This window comes from Magnolia sinica, chromosome 3 (assembly GCF_029962835.1).
Source record: "Magnolia sinica isolate HGM2019 chromosome 3, MsV1, whole genome shotgun sequence".
Classification (NCBI taxonomy): Eukaryota; Viridiplantae; Streptophyta; class Magnoliopsida; order Magnoliales; family Magnoliaceae; genus Magnolia; species Magnolia sinica.
Window position 1 is genome coordinate 114785247 of NC_080575.1, and position 22509 is coordinate 114807755.

General features: G+C 39.6%; 2 protein-coding genes across 4 annotated transcripts; one reads left to right on the top strand and one right to left on the bottom strand.

Moving 5' to 3' along the window:
• The first annotated feature begins 1493 nt into the window (after positions 1 to 1493).
• Positions 1494 to 8623, top strand: LOC131240842 (potassium channel KAT3-like). Of its 2 annotated transcripts, XM_058239340.1 has the most exons (11): positions 1494 to 1717; positions 1795 to 2010; positions 2171 to 2326; positions 2436 to 2493; positions 2811 to 3128; positions 4132 to 4371; positions 4503 to 4601; positions 4701 to 4733; positions 4818 to 5003; positions 7672 to 8152; positions 8400 to 8623. In XM_058239340.1, exons 1-11 carry the CDS (start codon positions 1545 to 1547, stop codon positions 8537 to 8539), a joined length of 2100 nt encoding a protein of 699 aa, XP_058095323.1. In that variant the 5' UTR covers positions 1494 to 1544; the 3' UTR covers positions 8540 to 8623. The 2 variants fall into 2 exon arrangements, with proteins under 2 accessions (XP_058095323.1, XP_058095322.1); XM_058239339.1 differs by having other exon boundaries at positions 7672 to 8538.
• On the bottom strand, positions 8618 to 21333 carry LOC131240843 (mannosyl-oligosaccharide 1,2-alpha-mannosidase MNS3). 2 transcript variants are annotated; one of them, XM_058239341.1, is made up of 6 exons: positions 21045 to 21322; positions 18136 to 19124; positions 15117 to 15378; positions 9884 to 10081; positions 9586 to 9734; positions 8618 to 9431 (listed from the first exon to the last, which is right to left on the bottom strand). In XM_058239341.1, the coding sequence occupies exons 1-6, from the start codon at positions 21120 to 21122 to the stop codon at positions 9176 to 9178; spliced, it is 1932 nt and encodes a 643-aa protein (XP_058095324.1). In that variant the 5' UTR covers positions 21123 to 21322; the 3' UTR covers positions 8618 to 9175. The 2 variants fall into 2 exon arrangements, 1 of the variants encoding a protein (XP_058095324.1); XR_009168879.1 differs by lacking the exon at positions 8618 to 9431 and adding an exon at positions 13113 to 13284 and having other exon boundaries at positions 9596 to 9734; positions 21045 to 21333.
• Between the last annotated feature and the right edge of the window lie 1176 nt (positions 21334 to 22509).

The window sequence follows — 22509 nt, forward strand, 5'->3', positions numbered from 1 at the left end:
CGTCCATACATTTTTCCATATCATTTTAGAATATGAGATCAAAACGAGGCCGATCCAAAACTGAGACCACACGAGAGAAAACAGTGGGGATTGAATGACCACCGTTGAAACATTCTTATAGCCAGAGAAAATTTGTATTTTTTTTGTGTTTTCAGTTCGGAAATGACCTTATAAACGGTTTGGATGGAATATAAATATTAAGTGGACCCAAGACGGTTTTAAAGGTAGGCTTTTTTTTTTCCCCAATTTTCACTCTCGTGTGGCATCCTTGATTGCTGGATCCGCCTCATTTTTGGTATCACGTCTGAAATGAGACGTAAAAACAGATGGATCAGATAAATTTTCAAAAAAGTCACGGTAGATCTACCTAGCTTCCCATCACAGGAATTTCCTGCAGGCAATCCGCGTCCTGCCTATGCCGTGGCTTGTTTTAGAGCGCTGGCATCCAATTACAAACTCCTGCGAATCCACCTTTTAAAAGCCGGCCAAATCGAGGTAAGATATTGATGATCCCAAACCAATGTTTAAATATGAAAATGCAGTATATTGGAATATAAAGGAGATAATATCGATATCCAATCAAAGCAACGGCCCGGATTGCCGTTAGGAGAACGGATTGTGTCATTTTCCACCGTTCCCCTCAAAAGCCCAGTCCCATTGGTCCGCATGGCACCCATGATTTGAACCCTTACCTCAATTCGATATCCCATGCTTGCTCATTTTTAGCACGGGACCCGGTCCAGTGGTACCAGTAGCACCGTATGCTTAAAGTGCAACTGGGCAGATGTGGTCTAATCAGACCATCCAACCTGTCCATCAGATGCATCTACTCATCAAACACCTGGGTCCCAGAAACAAGCCCCATCTAAAGCTAAGATGGACCACAGAAAATGGAACGGAATGCTCACCCTTGAATCTTACACTAGCCCATGTGAGTCACAAAACAACCTGAGTTTTAGCTTAATCTTTCATCTGGACTGGATAAAAGTCTGAACTTCCTCGATTAAATATAAACAACAGAGTGGGCCCCTCATCCTAATCAATGGTGCACGTCCCCTCCTAATATGTTCTCTATGCTGCGGTCCATCTGAGTGTTTTTTATTTTATTTTATTTTAACCAGCCCTGGGTTTCACGAGGTGCGGCTTACATTTCACGTCAAGACTAATATTCCTCTCACCACCATCACCACCTTTGCTAATGGACCTCCCACCACCAATCTCCGTACACATCATGCTAAGTTCTCACCCAAACGGCAATCCCCGGATAATGACATGTTCGCCACTTTCACAACTTTCATCTCACCCCATCATCCTTTCTTGTTTCTTCTATTCCTCCGACACCCATCCAACGTAAAAACCGGCTTTTTCTAATTTTGCTTTTCTGGCCCACTAATTGCGATCCAGACCGCTAATCAAATCGATCGTTGTCAATGTGGTAGATAGCGATGTTTAACCCATCATGTACCTTGGCATTTATAACACCTCCATCTCACCCTGTTTTGCAACCTTCCACTACTCTTTCCAATAACATTCTACTCTCAAACATGTATTTTTCATGCACAAAATTCTCCCTCCAACGTTTCTACCATGACGAGTACGGAATGGGAGATGGTAGCTATAGCTTCTCCAGCGATCTTTTACCACCCCTTGGAAGCCAGAACACCCGTTCCCCTCACCTTAGAAAACTCACCGTTTCTCCTTTCCATCCTTTCTATAGGTGCGTCCCTACTCCTCTTTCTATCTTTCTTGAAGGAGAAAGAGGACCGTTTGTTCATATTTTCTTGTTCTTTTCAGGGCTTGGGAGTTTTTTCTGATTATTTTCGTTATATACTCCGCCTGGATCTGCCCGTTCGAGTTTGCATTTCTATCGTGCAAGCCAAACACAGTATTCATCATCGACAATGTCATCGATGCCTTCTTCGCCATTGATATCATTCTCACTTTTTTTGTCGCATACGTCGACCATCGATCCTTTCTTTTGATAGATGAACCCAAGAAAATCGCAATCAGGTTAGTATAAGAAGTCTATAAATATAGAGATAAAGAGAGATAAAAAAGTTATATTTTCCCCTACTTTAGAATCCTTCATTATTATTTTCAAGAATATAGTGCTCCAATCTCTCTTTTTAATCGATATTATCAGAAACGTGTATTGTTTCTACTTCTACAGGTACATATCCACCTGGTTTGTATTTGACGTCTGTTCGACTGCGCCTTTCCAACCTCTCAGCCTTCTCTTTACAAAACATAGCAGCGGTCTGGGATTTAAAGTTCTTAACATGCTCCGACTATGGCGTCTCCGGCGAGTTAGCTCTCTATTCGCAAGGTGGGTCACTGCATTTCCAATCTCTTCATCTTCTTCTCTCTGAAACCCGAATAGATAATGATTAGAGAACGGATATTAATTGACCCGACTGGGCTTCTCTTGCTTTCAGACTCGAGAAGGATATCCGATTCAACTATTTCTGGACCCGCTGCACAAAGCTGTTCTCAGTAAGAGTCCCACAAATTTTCTTCTGTTCGTTACTCTTGCATGATGTAATGTATTCGGTGACTCAGATCACACGACTACTCTACACGAAACGAGCATGCAGGTGGGACCCACTGAAGTGGGCCCATCTGAAGGACAGCCTGGATGCTCCACACAGGACGCATGTGAAACTAATGGACAGTGTAGATGTCACATCGACATTAAAGTGGACCCCACAGAACTTTGTGTTACACGCAACTGTTGTCCTCCTTCACAATCTCAGTTGTTTGCAGTGCTATTACATAATAGCTATATGTATTTTGCATTGTTCTATCTTCAGGTAACGCTGTTTGCAGTGCATTGCGCTGGATGCTTTCACTATCTGATCGCGGACAGATACCCAGATCCCAGCCGTACGTGGATCGGTGCGGTGATGCCGAATTTCAAAGAAGAGAGCCTCTGGAACAGATATGTAACTTCAATGTACTGGTCTATTACAACACTAACGACGACCGGGTATGGGGATTTGCATGCGCAGAATCCGAGAGAGATGCTCTTTGATATTTTCTACATGTTTTTCAACTTGGGTTTAACGGCCTACCTCATTGGAAACATGACGAATCTCGTCGTCACTGGCACCAGCCGCACCAGAAACTTTGTATCTCTCTTCTTTCTCTGCACTTTGTATATATACACTCTCTGCTACTATCTTGCTTTCTCATCTTAACTACTAATGAACAGCACCTAAAAGAAAAACAAAACCCAATTCAAAACTACCCACTATTGGGTAATGGGTTGGATTTAACCAGAAAACTCGAGTTTTGGGTCAACCCATTTCCTATATCCGTTGGGTTGGGTTTGGGTTTGTTGGGTCAGTCTCAGACCTGACCGGTCATAATGAATATAATTCACTCATTGTCTCCTCAATGTTATGTGTTGGTCTATGCGTGTATTCTATTATAATATATTATGAGTTTTAAAAATTATAAAATTAGTTATGATGTTTGTAATTTGAATTATGCATGGTAAGGAATTTATTTTATATTAATGAAGAGTTTTTAAAAAAAAGTCAATTACTTGTTTTTTTTTTGGAAGTAGAAATGTTTTTCGAAGGCACTTTTTTTTTTCATTTTATATTAATTAAAAAGTTTAAATATGTAATTAATATTTTTAAATTTTCATATTTTAAAGTATGGTTAAAATCAACACACTATTTGATTGAGTTATCGTACATGAATTAATTGATATTAGATTTTCAACCTGTTTAATAAATATATTAGGCTTGAATTGGACTCACCCAAATACAACTTGATCCAACCCAACCTATTGGCAGCCCTGTTATAGAGTGTATAGACAAGTCCCACACAATCATCCATGGGATATTTAATTGGTGTATCAGGTTGGGACCCATGTAGGGATGGCTCAGCCCAAATAGCAGGTTGGTCGACTTATCATGTGAATTTATGTGTGGCCATGTTGTTGACAGTGCCAACTAATATAACGATCCAACGTCCTACCTACTGCACATACCAGTGGATATAGGGTGAATGTGTGGGCGTGCGTAGATCAGCTGAACTTTGTGTCAGCTTCCATCGTTAATAACAGTCATCTCTACTCTATGTTTATGCTGATTAATCTTCCTTTCGCTTCGGGCTATGTAGAGGGATACAGTTCGAGCTGCTTCTGAATTTGCCGCCCGAAACCAGCTGCCTCCAAGCATAAAGCATCAGATGCTATCACACATCTGTCTCAGGTACAAGACAGAAGGATTGAAACTACACGAGACCTTGAATGGTCTACCAAAGGCCATCCGTTCAACCATATCTCACTATCTCTTCTTCCCAGTCGTCCAGAAAGTCCATCTATTTCATGGGGTCTCATATGATTTCCTTTTCCAACTGGTATCACTTCAAACATCTCAATCAACTCAAACCGTTCTTTCCCGTTATCAGCTTAATGACATCTTCTCAAGTTTTATTTTATTTAAAAAAAAAAAAAAAAACACTAACACTATCTTTCCTACCATGAAAAGGTTTCAGAAATGCAAGCTGAGTATTTTCCACCAAAGGAAGATGTGATACTGCAGAATGAGGCTCCAACGGATATTTATATATTGGTGTCCGGATCAGTGGTTAGTGAATGCTGATCTTTTATAGCCATATAACCCCTTCCAGAATCTGAACCGCCATTTCCCTCATTTAATTTGAATTGTCTGGGCTTGTGGTTGTAGGATCTGATATCATATAAAGATGGGAGTGATCAGGTATGGTTCTTCCTTCCAAACATGGTCAGAAAAATGCGGATTCATGAAATGTGACTAGAAAATTTTCCTTCATACACCATTCAGGTTCAAGGAAAAGCGGTTGCTGGGGAAGTTTTTGGGGAGATAGGGGTTGTGCATCATAGGCCACAGCCATTCACTGTAAGAACATGTGAACTTTGTCAAATCCTACGGCTGAAGGGGACACCTCTCATGAACATCATTCAGGCAAATCTGGAAGATGGAAGCATTGTCATGAGCAATCTTTTGCAGGTATGCGTTTGTTTAAAAATCTGAAAGATATATAATGCGGCATCTTTGATTTATTTGTGGGAGATATATGGAATCAATGTTTCAAAACTCGAATTGACTGTTGTTCAGCCCGGTCGGATTGACTCAAAAGACTCGATCTCGAATTAAAAATAGGGAATTTTATAAAAAAAAATTACATAATCAGTATAGAATTTACATTCTGATACCTTTTTCGAGTAGGCTTTCAATAAACTACCTCATAATTATCATGCTACTGCCTCCCGTTACTTAAGACCATGCCACCAAATGGTTTAGCGGCTCGGGTAGGGCCACCATGATGTTTATGATGTTTATGTGCAATCTGTTAGTGTTATGTTCCTTGATTACATTGGTATGCGGTCATATGATCACTCTAGCTTTTAAAGAAAGAGATTGTTTGATATGATATTAGAACAGAAGGTCCAATGTTGATACATTGATTCCCACCTCTGACAGCTTAAGCTTTTAAAGAAAGTGGCTGTTTAACATAGCATAAGAGCGGAAGGTACTTTGATGGCTCAAGTTTTTTGTGTTCAAATCTCGGAAGTAGAAAATATGCCACCAGAGAGACTTGGATGTGAGTTGTATGTCCCTCCACCTTGCCTAATAAGTTCCCTTGTGGAGTTCCACCATACATGTGCTGGGAAGTGATAGAGTGTTAATTCCCTTAATATACATTGATATGCCATCATTTGATGGCTTGAGCTTTTAGAGAAAGTAGTTATTCGGCTAAAGCTTTTAGAGAAAGGTTGTTTGACATAATCCACCTAACCACTAGCTGCTTGACCCCATTTTGGGCCTAATGCCTAAAAATCAGTCCCCTCTCCGACTAAAATGGACCAAACAATTGAAACACAAGCGCAAGGCAATGGTCACCATTTTTCCCTTGGTGTGTTCCACTTGAACTATGGACAGGCTTGATTTTTCGCCCAGGTCTAAAATTTTGCATGGCATCTAATAATTGGAGTGAATTTTATATAGTCATCACGGTGAGCCCTATAAAGATCAAGTCTCGACATCTCTCTCCCAGTTGTTTCCTTTGGCATGGCCCACCTAAATCACAAGTCAACTTGACTTTTTGGCCTTGGACCTAATGTGAGATTATACATTTGGAGTGAATTTTACATACACATCATGGTGGGTCCCAATGAAAATCAAGATGGACCGTCTCTCCCAACGGAGAAATTTATATTTAAAAAATGGAATGGTGTGAAAGGCTGACCCTTCATTTTTCAAAGACCCACCCTAATGTGTATGTGAGATCCACTTCAATCCCACTTTAGGCCAGAGCTAAATAAAATAAGGTTGACTTATGATTCAGATGGGCCCCAACAAAGAAACAGTCCAGCCTTGATTTTACAGGCCTACTGATGATTTTATGAAATCCACTCTAACCATTAGATGTTATAGAAAAATTTAGGCCTGGAGCCCAAAAACAGGCTGACCTATGGTTCAGCTGGGTCACACCATGGGAAGTGAGTGAGCATTACCCTGTACACTGTTTCCTATTGTGTGGTCTACTTCAATAACAGATAGGGCTGAGTTTTGGGTCACGGGCCTAAAATGGGGTGAAACACTAGATGGTCGGGTGAATTTCACATAAACATTATAGTGGGGCCTACCTGAGCCTGCAATCCATTTGCTGGTAGAACGATGAAGAATCTAACAGAAATGCAATGAAAGGTGCTGGAAAGATAATTACTTAGATTATTGAAAACCTTTTTGCAAAAGGTACCAAATGTAAATTCTATATAAAGTTCACTTAAGAATATTAGGAATGATAATTGGAGTTTAAATTAGTTAAAAACAGTGAAAAGGCAGCTAATATAATAGTAGTGCACTGTATGACTCACGTTAAGTGAGTCTGGCAGGTAGTGCTGGGCACGGGACAACTTGACTCGGCAAACTTGACTCATCCGACCCGATTTAAATTGAGTGGGTGAGTTGATCCAAATCGAGTTGACTTCATCCAATCCAAACTCAAACTGAGTCGAGTTGGAGCCATTCAATAACTCGACTCCTATATATATATATATATATATATATATATATATGTTGTGATTTCAACCCATGGACATCCATTGCACCCGACCTGATTTGGCGCCAACTCGACCCCACTCGGTACTTCTGACCGGGTCAGACTCTGTCCAGATTAGTCCAGGCCAGACTCGGACTCAGATCGGGTCAGGCATGTCGGACTTGGTACCGAGTCGGGTCGAGTTCGGGTCAGGCCTATTTCAAAACCGGATCAAGTCAGATCAGCCCCAACTCAGTCCGACTCGACCCAATGCCCACCTCTACTGGCAGGGCATTCCTCTTTTGCATTTTAGTAATGATGACACTGACTCACAGAGTGACTCGGTTTGAGTCACATCAAGCCAACCGAGTGGTTGAGTGGACTGGATGAGTCTTCCTGAGTAAGGGTGGAGTAACAGCCACAGTCGAGTTTCCCATTGCCTCCATTCAAAATCTCACCGAGTTAGGTTGACTCGGCTGAGTCTCAAGTGGAGTCAACAAGTTTTCAGAATATGATTGCAGTTTCCTCAAAATCTCGCAGAGTAGAGTTGAGTTGTGTCCGCTGAGTTTTGGGTCCAGTCAAAAAGTTTACAGAACCATATTGGAACTGACGCTTCCGCTTTCATTTTCACAGCAACTGAAGGGACTTGAAAGTGTAGGATTTGGAGATCCGAATGCAGATCCGAAGGCGCTACTCGAAGAATTTATTGATGGAGGGGTAAATATGAATAAAGCTGATGCCAGTGGGAGGATGGCAAAAGCTGTATCAAAGAGATGGAAACCGAAAGATATCTGTAATCTCTTAGAATGCCGTGAAAATACAAATACCAATTTAAAGGATCACATAATAGAAATCACTGGATCACAAGTCAATAACAAAGATAGGAACAGTACAAGCCAAATAAGAAGAAATAAGGGCCACCGATTTGCAAAATCTCAGCTTTCTGAAATAGAAAACGACAGTCGTTTGAACAGTAACAATGGCAAATTCTTGAAATCGACTAACAAAAGAGTTGCAATTCACATGCATTTACAAGAGACGAATGCATCATGGGAACAGCTGGGGAAGCTAATTATCCTACCTGAGTCCTTGGAAGAGCTCCTCAGAATCGGTGGTGAGTCTTGTTTATTCTCTTCAAAGTATTTCATTACAAATCTGGACACTCCACCAGAGAGGAACTTTGCTTATTTTAAAAACTCATACCTAAGCACATTCACATTCAGAAAAAGTAAAGAAAAGAACAATAAAACAGCTTGAAATTCTAAAAATTTCAATGCTTGAACTGGGATTTATTACATGATAAAATTGAAAGTTTGCTTATACTCTCTTCATGAGCCATGTCCAATATTGCGAAATTGCAGGTCAGAAGTTTGTGGGCCGCCATCCTACAAAAGTGGTCAATGGAGAGAATGCAGAAATAGACGACATTAGTGTTGTCAAGGACGGAGATCATCTGTTTCTCCTCGAAAATGAGCATGAAATTACAAGCGATGCGACATAACTATTCCTACAAGGCTACAATAAAGCAATGTAAGACATGGATGCAGAAGTTTCAAGCAATGTATGGTGAGAGTCCATATAATTAACAAACTCAGATGCTCAAAACCAGCTATCGTGCTGGAAAGATAAGTATTTCAAATAAATTTGGCTGCACTTAATTTGTTATTAATCGATAAAGCCCCTGTCCCTAGAAATGACATCAACTTGTATAAAAAATATATATATGAAAAAAGAAGAGCAAAAAAAGGGGCCTGGACACTAATTGTAAGCATGATGTATGGAAGGATGCAAATCAAATGAACAATGCTCTGAGGAAAAACTTGGACTAAGCCAGGGAAAAAGAAACAAAAATACAACAAGTTTTGGAACACACACGGGCACTGAAACTCAAAAGCAACCCTGTAGATAATATCGACATCCATGTCCAAACAGGTAGAGTTCCTTGTGGGGCCACAGCCAATTCCTCCTGTAATCTAGCCGGTGTCAGTCTTTCCAGGTGAATCGTCAAACACACAAGCAGGTCAGGCTATGCTTTGGTGATACCAAGAAAACCTGATTATCTTCCTCTCCAAAATAACATGGCACTCCCTCGCATTTTCCTTCACATGATATACTCAGAAAGATTCCAGTAAGAACATTACACCTTAGACATCCCATTGACTGGAAAAGGGTGAGCTTCTGAGTTGAAAACAAACTTATCCAGAGGAAGAATGTTGTTATCTCCAAACAGCAAGTACAAATACTTGAGTGTTTCCCCCAAGAAGAAGGTCTCCATCTTGTCTCTTCTCTGAGGGGGCACCACAGTGACATCGTCCAAAGAAGTATAGCCCCCAGAATCAACCTTGGTATATTTTTCGAAGGCCTCAAATATCTGCCAACCCCATTCACGGTATCTGCAGAAGTTTCAGGGAGAAAGGTTAGATATAGGTAAAGAGAAGATATATATGTATTCCCAAGGTCAAAAAAATAAATAAATAAATAAAATCAAATATGGATTATCTACATAACACATTAAAGAACCATTTCCCAAAGAACTGTAGATCTTACTTTGGGTCTTCTGTGATTCGGTGCAACATGAACAGTGATTCCACGGTTTCAGGGCGTAAAAGATTGTGGCGATCTGCAGGTTTAATTATTATATCATTCACGTACTCAGAACTTTTGTTACCACCATCAGGTCCTCCTTCAGAATCACCCTGATTGAAAAAGACAAAAAATATATGTATCATTTCTCTAATAAAACATCAAGGAGATGGAACTCAGTTACTCAAATATGTCACACGAAATGAACTACGTATTCACTCTCATATCAAACAAGATCCTCCTGCCCATAAAGCATGCTCACCTCTATATGGAAGTACGCTATTTCAGGTGCAAGACCAGTAGATGTCACTGAATACATCTCAAAGCATGTTGTTGCCAGATCTTCAGCAAGCTTCAAATTCTCCAAGTCTTCAAATGTAAGCAAATTGGCTCTCATCGCTGCCTTCTTCGTAATGCCTTTGGTAGCACCAAGAGCAAGAGTGCCTGGCAAGAAACAAACCTGCAGATGGGAGTTTGATATTTCTATCAAGAGATCAAGCCTCACTAAAGAGTTTTTCCAGTAAGAAAAAGAGCTAAAAAATTAAACTCGTGGTGGCTTTACTGTTATATTTTCAAAGAGGTCTCAAGTCCAACCGGTTGGATCACAAGTTACAGTCCACCCGGCAGATACTTCTAACTTATCGTGTGAATGTGACATCCAACCCTTCCAATAGGTTTGCCCCACCCGGTGCAAAATCAGCCCAATCTACTCATCAGGTGGGCCGCACCATAGAAAATAATGGAATATCAATTGATAAATAGAAAAATACAAGTATGGCCCACTTGATGAGTGGATGTGGCTGATTTTTACACAATGTGATCATCATGATGGGGCCAACCTATTGGTTGGACGTCACAAACAACATGAAAGGTAGAAACTTGTCTGCTGGGTGGACCGTACCTTACTCCAACTTGAAACCTTTTTTTTCAAATATAATACCATTACATCAATAAAGTTTGCAAAGATTAAGATCAAGCAAAATATCAGATGTAATGTTTTTTGCTCAAACCAAATAAACTAGCACATCAACTTCGAGAAAGGTAGGCATTCTGCATGTAGAGCAATGCATGATATCACAAAGATCACCAAGGTAGAGCGCACGGATTGAAATTAGTATTCTTTTACTAATATGGGATTTCAATTAATTAGACATGGCTAAGTACACAACAATGCCATAAAAGAGATTATCAAAGCATGAAAATCTTCAAGTTCGTATCAAGACACTGAGTTCTCAAGTGTGTATGGGAAAATTGCCAATAAACATGCAGAAGAATCCCCAGTCAATGTATCACTGAAAGCAACCAGGAAGCATGTATGTATTTGCATTCAAGAGTATAAGACCAATCAATCAATGGTTTATGACAGTGGCCAAAGGCACTAAGGATCTTCCACATGCTTCCAATGCTGAAATTTCAAGAGAGATGTTGCAAACAAGAATGAACTGGTAACAAACTTCAGTATTTTATTACCTAAGAGAATCCATTTCAATGCAAATGAGCAGCATGTTGATGTGTCTGTTTCTAGATTAAATTAGAGAAATTGAGTTAAATAAATCCAACTGGTAACAAACTTCAGTATTTTATTATCTAAGAGAATCCATTCAAATGCAAATGAGCAGCATGTTGACATGTCTGTTTCTAGATTAAAAATAATTTGAGTGTAGCTTAGAGTAATTGAGTTAAAAAATCCACTGCCAAACAATTCAACTAAAGAATATTTTGATATCAGAACATGTCTGCTACTCCGTAGTAGTACCATGCTTACAGAGATACTACAATTCCATGCACGGTCTTGTCAATGTTAGCCAGATTTCGTGCCCCGTACCAATGAACCAGGTTTAATAAAGAAGTTGGCTTACATTGGAGTGTTGTTGACATAAGCTTACAGAGAATGAATTTCATATGGAACTAATTAAATGGGACCCATGTACATGTCTCTATTAATGTAGTTAAAGGTGCTGGGCGCACGCTGGGCACAAGTGCTCCAGAATGCCCGAAATGACTACGCATGCCTAGATGCATGACTGACAAAACCAGGTGAAAATGCTTCTATTTATTTGATATCATAAATAAAACATTTAAATACATTGTTTTTTTATATATAAATAATAGTTATACACCACTTCCAAAAACTTACATCTGCTCAAGCATTCCAGTGAATGCACAAAAATCCTAGAAGTTTTCGTTCCCCCAATCTCTCAAACCTAGAAATGCTAATTTCATAAAATGCTCAATCCCACGTAGCCCAAACCTCCAAATCCACAAATTCCCCTAAATTCCCTCAACTCTAGATCCTAATTTCCCCAAAATCCAAATCCTAAAATTTCCAATTTCACCAAAGCTTTCAAATTCCTCAATGCAAATCACAACTATATTAAAAAGCCTAAAACTTCCAAACTCTAAAATCCTTTTTTTAAAAAATAAAAAATCCGCAAATCCTCCAACATAAATTTTCCAATTCCCCCAAATCCCCAATTTTTCGCCAATCTCTTGTGCTGAAAAGAGTAAGGACCTGTTTGGTATTGCTTTTAGGAAAAACGTAACTAATTCACAACAAGCAATGCTCTGGAATTGTTGATTGAGAATTGTTATGTGATTAGGAATGAGTTCAGTAAACATAACAAAACACTATTCATTTACGTATCCTACCTATATCAATAGGTCACAATGGCGCTATATGATGAATGGCCCTACCTTTCTACAGTGTTCCGGGGACCCTGGTTTACATCAGTGGAACCTGAGATTTGGTGATATAAACTGTTTTCTGACGACCCGGACTAATGGATACGCCATGTCCATGCCCAAGAAACCCCCTATTTGGCCCCAACAATGTACCCAATTTGAAAAACCACAAAACATACACATGGCATAGTTGTACAACAATCCAGACTGTCCAAATCTCTGAGAATAACCCAAAAGTTACACGCAGAATGAAAGTAACCATCTGATTTTGCCATCCATATTTGGAATACTCACTAATTTGCTCCTTACCATTGATCTGGTAGACACAAATCAGATGGTTCAGATTACATGATCAGTGCAATTATAGACATGCTCCATCCAGAATGTGCCACACAATGTGAGGAGGATGAGTCACCACCATTTTAGAAGTGTCGGTGAACTTGCACTGTTTCAATTATTTCCCTTGTAAAGTGGACAGCACTATTTACCTACTAATGTTACTCGCAAGCAAGAATCCTTCCAAAATAGCTATGAGATAGTGTAAATCACCACCAATGCACATGCTGCCAAGTGAGCCATCACAGCACACAGGCATAAGATCCAATTCACTCTTCGAGTGAGTTCCACTGCGAAGATGCCATTTACTAAAAATAGTGTTGGTCCTTCAGTCAGAGAGGTTAAGCTTGTACACAAAAAACATGTAGCTAGAAAAAATAGTCCAAGATTCAAATTCAATGTGCATGCATGGATCTATTGATAAGTATACTACCCTGTTCTTACTCATACAGAATGTTCAAAGTGCACCCTACCTGATAAATGGCCCAGATCTCTAACACAATGCTGAATACAAGGATCTGTGACGTGTTCCACCGCTTCACATGAGTCATGACGGGTTGAATTAACAGAAGGGTAAGATGTGTCAGAGATCCAGGTGCGCAGAATACTTGTCAGTGATCTGCGCTGTTCATCAGGTAGGGTACACTGTAAATGTGCCATAGGCAAAAATTATGTTAGTTTGTTGGTCAGGCAGGTGAAACTTGTATGAGAAAAAACAAAGGGGGGGGGGGGGGGTGACTCATTTGATGAGTGTGGTACACTGATTTTTGGTATATGCATGTTCACAGTACCCTAGCCTGATGAATGGCTCCATGCATTCAGAACTCTAACATGTATTCTATCTCCTCACATGAGGGACCCCTTGTTGAATGACGGCCAAAATGGAGATCACTAGCAGTGTTCGAAATATCAGTATCGCATTACGTATCGCATCCTTGGGATATAGATAGGTATCAGTTATCGCACAAGATATATTGTTTGTATCGGGTATTTTATCACACTTTTTGGGAAACATGGGAAAAACTAGGAAAATAGTTGAATTTTTCAATAAAACTTCAGGGATTGTTCAAAAAAATATCTTAATACACATGTTTAAATCATAACATCTCAAAAAAAAAAAAAAAAGGTGCACATAATAGGTTTCCTTTGTATAGGGTCTTAAGATATGCGTTGTCTGACTAAATTAATGCATCTATATTAAAATTGAATACATAACATTTAGATTGCATGTGGTGATCATTTCATCAAACACTCCTAAATACTTCAAAACTAGTCTCAATCGACAGCTAGTTGAAGGAAATTTTCAAAAAATATATATTTTTTAATTATTTTTTTGTTAATTTTTAATTAAAATTTATTTTTATTTTCTGAAAATTGACTAGGACTTAACCAATCAGTAGATGAGCCCTCATACATGCTTGATTTCATGTTCAGAGCGCAACATTGGGAGAAATTGGGAAATTTTTGAATATTCCACATTTTTTCCTAAATCGGACAACCTACACTCAAAATTTGAAATTAGAGTGTATGTGATTATCATTTCATCAAATACTCCTAAATACTTAGAAATTAGTCTCAATTGACAGCTAGTTGAAGGAAAATTTCGTTTTAAAAAAAAATAAAAATGAAGAACCAATGCATATCGAAATCAAAGCTCCAACTTCATGATTTTTTCATGTAAACATGAAACACCAATCGATTTCTAACTATTTGACACTGATTTAACATAATTTTAAAAATAAAAAATAAAAAACAATGGGGATCAAAAACTGAAAATGCTCACCGGATCTAACATGTGGGATATATCAACACTACCCGTGCGTTTCGTATCGTACAGGTGGGATACGAGACATATCGTGGGATATATTGGCCGATATCGTCGATATTTAAAACATTGGACACCATGTTAGTACAACATGGAACGGCTTTTAGTCAGCTTGATGAACACCAAAAAGCGCTTCTAGGAATAACTAGTGGCCAAGAGCACTTCATTGAGGTATGCCAAACATGCCCTAATTGATTGTTTGCAAGGATGATAATTATCTCAAACACTTCACTACATTCTAAAGTTCTCACCCTTTCAATAGATATCATGTTTGTATAGCATGGAATGGTTTTTAGTCAGCTTGACGAACACCAAAAAGCACTTTTGGGAATTACAAGTTCCCAAAAGGACTTAATTGAGTTACTCCAAACATGCCCTACTCGACCATATGCAAGGATGATAATTATCTCAAACACTTCATTGCATTCCAAAGTTCTTAACCTTTTGGTAGATATCATGCTAGTTCAGCATGTTATGGTTTTTAGTCAGCTTGATGAACACCAAAAAGCTTATAAGTACCACATACCAAGTGATCCATCTTAGGGCTAAAGGAACCCTACGACCAACCTTTTGATAGATATCATGTTAGTACAGCATGTGATGATTTTTAGTCAGTTTGATGAATACCAAAGCGCTCAGAAGTACCGCATACCAGGTGATCCATCTTAGGGCTAAAGGAACCATGGGATCCATAAGGCAGCTCCCCTACAAAAACCAAGCCTTTTGGAATAGATTTCCGAACCAGAAGGTGCCTGACACCCTTCATTGCTTCTTCATACATCTCATGTAAATACTTCAAATGATTATCTCGACTTGTCCCTTGCTGAAGCCAAACTTTTATCAGATACTCATAATAGCTGTCACCGCGAGATCCCAGTCGAATATTTTCACCAGTGAACTCACCTGATTGAGGGCTGCGCCCATACGAAAATTTAAAATGAAAAAAAGAAACAGAATTGTAAGAAAATACATATGGTGTTGAAATTTTCAGTCAGCTACTAAAACATTGTAGACAAGCATGAGACCAGAATAGGAAGAAGAGCATTTCAAAGACCCAAAACATAACCATGTAATATTGTTGGATCAAACATAATACTCATCATAACAGTTATTTCATGTCCAGCCATATAAATAAAATAAAAAAACCTTTCTTCGGCGTCCACTGTGGGGGTCCCGGGCTAAAACCTTTGTTATCGAATGGGCTACCAACATTTCTGTTCTCAAGGGTTTTGATTTTCTTTTCCTAGGATCTTAGCTCTGTCTTTAGTTTGCTTTCTTTTCTTTTTTCTGTCTCTGCTATCTCGGCAGAGCTTGTTGTTTGCCTTTTTCCCTTTTCTTCTTTAATGAAATCCTCGTTACTTTATCTTTATATATATAAAACCTTTAATGTCGACAATAATTTTATTGACCTAAACAGTGTTAAAACTTGTTACTTGGTGGCCGCATCTTTGAGCAGGTGAGCATGCATGCTCAAGTCATAGGAGGCATCTAAGGCAGTCACAGAGGCCCAATGATGGGCAGAAAAACAATCTAACTTCCCAATTAAGAAATACGTGCAGGCATTTTGGTCTTTTAATGAAAAGCTAAATGGCCCATCATATTCGGGTTAGCTCATACTCAGGGTTTTACAAACTAATAGAATGGAAAGCCATGGGCAGTGGCATGTCCAAGCAATTGAAGCAATGTCTAAGAAGGTTAACTGGTGGCAGCATTCATAGTTGACCTTGTTTATACAAAATCATGCATTGGATATGCATGACATGTTCATTTTGGCAAGAAACCTGGTAACAAACTTTGTTCCTTAACTGCCCAACATTCTGTCCCATAAAGCCTGGCTGGTCTTATAACTATCCTATAAATTTCCCTTTCAGCTTAAATGGCACACGGCGATCAGATAAAACTCTAGAGGCACATCTCCATTTCTTCCACCTAGTTTGAATTCTATGGGCAGCATCCTTCTAAATCTCTCCTCTCAAGAATTATTGACCTAAGGTATCGGAAGTGGTCATTTTCGGAAACTTCTTGGTCAGCAATCTGAACTGATTCCTCATTTTCACTTTTGTCATTACTACAATTTCACTCCATATACTTTGTTTAATCTGACTAATTTTAAACCATTTAGATTATAAAGCATCCCCCCATAAATCCAGCCTTGTGTTTACGCCCTCTCTCATCTTGTAAATCAAAACTATGCCATTTGAAAATAACATACACCATGGGATCTCTTCCTGCAAATGCATTGTTAACTCATCCATGAACAATGCGGAAAAGGTGCGGGCTCGATGCCAACCCCTAGTGCAAGCCTACAATAATTGGGAAAACAATTCTCTCTCCACTAGTGCTTGTTCAGATTCTCCTTCTCATTTTCTAATAGTGATTGTTCAGATTCAACCAAATTTCTCTATCAATTTGGCATTTGTGGAAAGATAGGATCAGGTTCAGCAGCACAATAGGCAATCAGCTGGTAGGCTGTAAAACCTGCACTTTTTGGAGGTTCTAAAAAGTAAAATGTGGACCAGAAATTTATATGCGAGAAAAAGGGAAATAAAGAGAAGAAGGCTGGATTCTGGGCCCATCTGAAGCTGGGTCACATAAGAAACTTCATTGATAGAAGTTTAGCGGCTGTTTGATCCTTCACATCGGATAAGAAGAAATCTAGACTTGAGTCCTATTCCTTTTCTCAACTTTCTTGCTTCTTCTCAAAGCTCAACATGTTTTATCTTTCAAAAATAAAAAAGCTCAACATGTTTAAGCTCCAATAGTTATATTTCATGCATCAACACAGACCCTGTGCACCTAGGTTTACATGGAAAAAATCCATACGATCACTGGCAAGAGAAACAAAGATAAACTTCCCCATCCACTTTGGATAGTTCTTCAACTTCTATTTTCTGCAGTGGCTTTTTGTTTAAACAAGAATGCCTGATCTGCATCACTACAGATTGGTTGAAAGTAAAGGTGAAAAATGTATACAAAAAAATATACCACATTCCAATGTTAAGAAGACAATAGTATTGAGCAAGACAGACAGGACTTCAAAATGTGCAAAAAATCATCATGCAGCATGAACCTAGTGCATAATTAGACTGAAGTCTCAAAACCTACACTGTACTCCACAAAACAAAAATCAAGAAAATACGTCAGGCAAACCTACAGAATTACTGACATAACTACACAAAAATATATTGCCTCCTAGTGGAAAGAAAGAAATAGCAGCAAGTATAAAAAGTTAAGATAGTTCTGAAGTGTTTGATGGCGATCAGAATGGTCCCAATGAAGGATATCTGGATCCATCTCATCGAAACAAACAAGCCCAGAAGCAATGAATTCCATAATGATTATAATGCCCGTAATGGCCACCACTGTTACCATTATGATACGGGTCATAAGACTCATTATGGATTATTATTATTTTTAAAATCTGTTTCGGCCCCACAACGGACTGTTACACGGGCCGTTATGTAACCGTTTTGGAATACCTTGCCTAGAAGCCTTATCCAATTATTTACCGACTTAGGGAACACTTGAGAGAAAAATATGCACTGAAAAACAGAGTCAGCATTTCAAAAAGATGTGTAACCAATAAACAAGAAACGACTGACAGTTAAAAACTTTGAGAGAATACTAAAGTGATTGTTACAAGTTTTATATAGATTCCGCATACAGCATACCTGATAAAGATAGGTACTAGTCCTTCCACCTTAGGGAGAGTCTTTAAATGCTCCAAAACTTTCATTGCTTCACTGCCATACTTTGGATCACCCGAAATGGCACTGAGGTAATTAAACTCGAGCTGTAGAGTAGAAACTTCTGAAGTACTACTCAATCCATCAGGGGCTGGATGTGCTGAGTGGTCTCGAAGAACAACATCGCTGAAAGGAATTGAAGTTGGACTTGAAGTAAAAGCAGATAACAGCCGGTCGGCCAAGTTTTTAGCTGTTTCTAGGTAAATCTCAGGCTTAGGTCCTTTAAATGAATTAGAAGAACCCCAATCTGCCATCCTTCCCTGCTCTCCCCCACTTAGATGGTACGCGCTAAGAAGACCCCCCAAAACACGGATGGTAGTTTCGAACAAATTGACTGACCCTTTCTCATTAATCCTTTCAGTTAGGTGTTTTTCTATCCAATTTCCTGCTTCAGAAACAATTTCATCAATACCCATTATCATGGCCGTATCTAGAGCATCCACAACTGTAGCACCTAGACCTCCTAAACCATCAACTCCCTTCTGTTTCAGCGGCATAAGCTCATCATTACCCATTGCATACTTCCGATAACCAGACCATGCGTGAATGAATGCCTCTTTAACCTTTCCTTGTCGGGAAAGCCATTCTGACATTGTGCTTACCTTGTCTGAATCAAGAATAGAACTATTACTACTACCTTTTTCATCAGGTGGCAGTCGTGGTGGAAGCCTTGGTGGTCTTCTCCAAAGTCTCCGAAGCTTATTAGCGCCTTCCTTCACAATATTACCTTCTCCATAATTGACAATACCTTTTGCAAGTCCATTTGAGGCAGCACGGACAGGACTTTTATGCGTTAGCATCAGACATGCTAGACCACCAATCATCAATAACACCAGAAATTTTCCCATGCTACATCTTATACAATCACGTGATTCACGTCTCATGTTACTAGTAAGAGGAGCTTGAGAAATCACCTAGAGACAAAAATTAATTAATTAATTAATTAAGGATGACATGAAAGCTGACAACCAATTCAGAATAGGGAAAATAAATTCTTTTGAGAAGGAAAAAGGACTGTAAAAGACAAGTAAAAGGCAGCAGATAGTACATGATCAAAACAAGAAGAATCGAAGGCCCAAAGAGAAAGGGCAAAAGAAGAGAACCCAAAGACCAGAATGGATATTATGGCACTTAGAGTACCGTCGGAGTCTGCCCTCACCTTCCTAATATGTTTCATGATAAGGAAAGTGGACTAGCCATGCTATAGCCAAATAGCCATTGTCAAGACAAGTAATCCTTTCTTAATGATCTTTGTTTTATATGTGAAAGTAAATTTATGAGATACACTAAAAGATCACATAAGGATCAACTAGGAAAAAGGCAAAATGTATCAAGAAACAAGTGACCTCTCTCTAGTCACTCCCTCTTTAGCAAGAGCGGCAGCAGTCTCATTCCTTTCCCCAAGTACATAAGAAAATTGTTCAACTCTGCAACAGAATGGGGGGAAAGAAACTGGTTTCTTCAAGGAGGGTAGAAAGTTTCCAAGGAACTGGGAACAGTTGACAATGCCCACTAAATAGCATTCTCAGAATCGCCTTTTCCTGATGATATCTTATTCATAAGTTGGCTATGATGAAGTCCACAATGTGGGTGAGTCAAAGAGATCCTAGTCAAGAATATATGTGTATATGGTATACCCACAATTCACTTCTTCATAGGATGAGAAATTGACTAAGAGTCACAGATCATAATGGGAATTAAACAAGGTATGTCATTTACGCTGGAGGAGGCTTTGAGAATAAAGAGAAAGCGAACTGCAAAAGCAACATTAGTCACTCAGGCCGTACATGACCTTGCAGGCACTCAAAAGATTCTAGATTATTAAGCAGATGCAAAGAGGAACGAGCCTGTTCTAAAAAAGTGCAACACATGAGCAGCTTGGAAAGCTCTTTTTGTTATTACATACATATATAAAGCAGTCTTGCATGCTACACCATGAGAAAATGTTAGCAACCCATCCATAGAGCAGTTGGCTTGCATGCAATTCAATCCAATTGCGGGCCCCACTATGGATGGAGCACATACCAAAACCACATCAATCGACCAATCCTTGTTGTTTGATTGGTAGCCATCAAATGGATAGCTACAAAGAGAACTCTCAACACTACAAATATAACAGGAAAAGTAGATGGTTAGGATCAACCAAACATTGTGATTTATGGGCTATATTTCATCCACAATGGGCCCACAATTTGGAAGGTCTGGATTGATGAAACTATGACATGTGTGCTGTGGATGGGTTACTAACACTGTTACAACATGACAAACTCAAAACTGTAGTCTAGCCCCGTTTCAATATAATATACAACAATTAGAGCCATAAGATCCAGTGTAAAAAGCAAATATCAACTTCAGTTATCAGGGGCTCAATTTCCATGAAAGTTCGAGATATGGATTCTGGATGGGTCAGACACCAAAAGTCAATCCAATCAGATGATCCAAGCTGCTGATTGAGGATCTTTTACCCATTGAATGTTGACCATTTTCGTACAGTCAGTGGCTAGAATAATCGGATCAGTGCTATTTTCAGGGTGCACACCATCCACGGTAGAGGCCAAACAGATGGACGATCCGGATTCAGGAAATTTAGATAGTTAAGAAATATAATTGAGATTATCACTGAATACTTTTCAAATTTAAATTGAAGTTGGCCAAAAAAAATGTGAAGTAGCAATTTCTAGCTTATGGCAGAATCATGCAACAAAAACCTAGATTGCGATATGGTAACATCCAAACAAGCTTCGATCTAACGAAATTGCATGAGATTTTTAGGATATGGAGATGAGAAAATGGAGATCTGATGCGAGATCTGGATCGTCGGAAAGGGTACGGACCTTGAACAAGGATCGGGGGCGGAACTTGGCGTTGTCGTAATCGACATCTTTCATGGAATAAGGAAGAGATTTCGACATCTCTCTCTCTCTCTCTCTCTCTCTCTCTCTCTCTGAAGTGTTTGGAGTTCTAGGGTTTTATTTTCTGTGTTTTTCTCTTATCAGAGAGGAGAAGCCATGAGAGAGAAGGGAAAGGAGGGCCGCTGCGCACCTCACGTAATGTGCAAGGAGGGCGCTTGTCTGCTTCAATGCTACGAAGAAAGAGGGGGAAGGGTTTGTTCGTTCGATCGATTTATAGCGCCATGACTCTGTTTGGCTGGCTCTCTTTGCAGGTCAACCCGCATTTTAAGGGAATAGAGACTTCGTTTTCCGTCAGTCGCGGATCGGTATCTCCAGTTGGTGTCGCTCTATGGGGCCGACAAAAATAGACTATCGGATCATCGAAACAGTTTTTATTAAATCAGGAGAAGCAGATGGCTTAATATCAAAAAATTATGATAAATGAACGGTTGGAAATATTTTTATGGGCAGTTGAACATGAACCGTTTAAAAATTACTTTAACGGTTCACTTTCAATTTTTGTAAATCAACGATCATTATCATCCTTTGATTGTTAATATTTGCATGAGGTCCATACAGAAGAGGCCACAGAATATGAACGGTTCCAATCACTGAATCTGTATGTGACCCCCCGGGTCAATTCACGCGGCTTCAGTTGACGGGGGCAATTCACTTAATGCATTTCTTCCATTTCTCGCCGTCCGCGTTCTCTACGGCGCGCTTAGCATGGAATGTGTGATCCTGCAACTCTTCTAGCACGGACGCGGATTGCGTCCTACGCCCACGCGGATTGCGTCCTACGCCCGCCCGTCTCTAGCTACGAACGGGCAGTTATTCTGGCTAGCCCACTGTGATGTATCGGTTTATCCACGCCGTCCATACCTCCACTAGGATCATTTTATAACAAGTGCACAAAAATGAGGCAGATCCAACGCTGTAATGGACCACAGATGACTCTTGCATTTAATGCTATGTGCATTTAAAGCAACCAAGCTTATTATTTGGTGTGGTCAACTTAAGCGTTGGATCTGCCTCATTTTTGTTCACGTACCATAAAATGATCAGAGAGGAGGAATGAGCGGCGTGGATAAACCGATACATTACGGTGGGCACAGAACTTCCGGTTCGGGGCTAGAGAATAGCGAGGATAGGACACAATCCAGGTCCTTCCAGCACAACCCCTTGTTCCAGTGATCTGGACCGTGTAACTGTTGAATCCAACGGTGGATGTGGATCCATTGGAATCTCCATGAACTCAGATCGGCTTCCTGTAACTAAAAATTAAAGAAAAACATACTGCACCAGTCTGCAGAAAAGGCCAAAAAGGAGATGGTTATGATCTTTGCAGAATCCCCATCCACGGCACCAGTCTAAATGCTGGGCCCCACTTCTATGAACTGGGGTGCTG

Excerpts from the sequence above, each read along its gene's own strand:
- LOC131240843 (XM_058239341.1), bottom strand. The coding sequence starts at position 21,122 with ATGTCGAAATCTCTTCCTTATTCCATGAAAGATGTCGATTACGACAAC. Across the intron at positions 10,082-15,116 it reads GCCCTAAGATGGATCACCTG|GTTTGTTTCTTGCCAGGCAC; the intron begins GTATGCGGTACT and ends TCCCATCTGCAG. Across the intron at positions 9,735-9,883 it reads TAGCGTACTTCCATATAGAG|GGTGATTCTGAAGGAGGACC; the intron begins GTGAGCATGCTT and ends TTTTTCAATCAG.
- LOC131240842 (XM_058239339.1), top strand. The coding sequence starts at position 1,545 with ATGTATTTTTCATGCACAAAATTCTCCCTCCAACGTTTCTACCATGAC. Across the intron at positions 2,327-2,435 it reads GTTAGCTCTCTATTCGCAAG|ACTCGAGAAGGATATCCGAT; the intron begins GTGGGTCACTGC and ends TCTTGCTTTCAG. Across the intron at positions 4,734-4,817 it reads ATAAAGATGGGAGTGATCAG|GTTCAAGGAAAAGCGGTTGC; the intron begins GTATGGTTCTTC and ends TACACCATTCAG.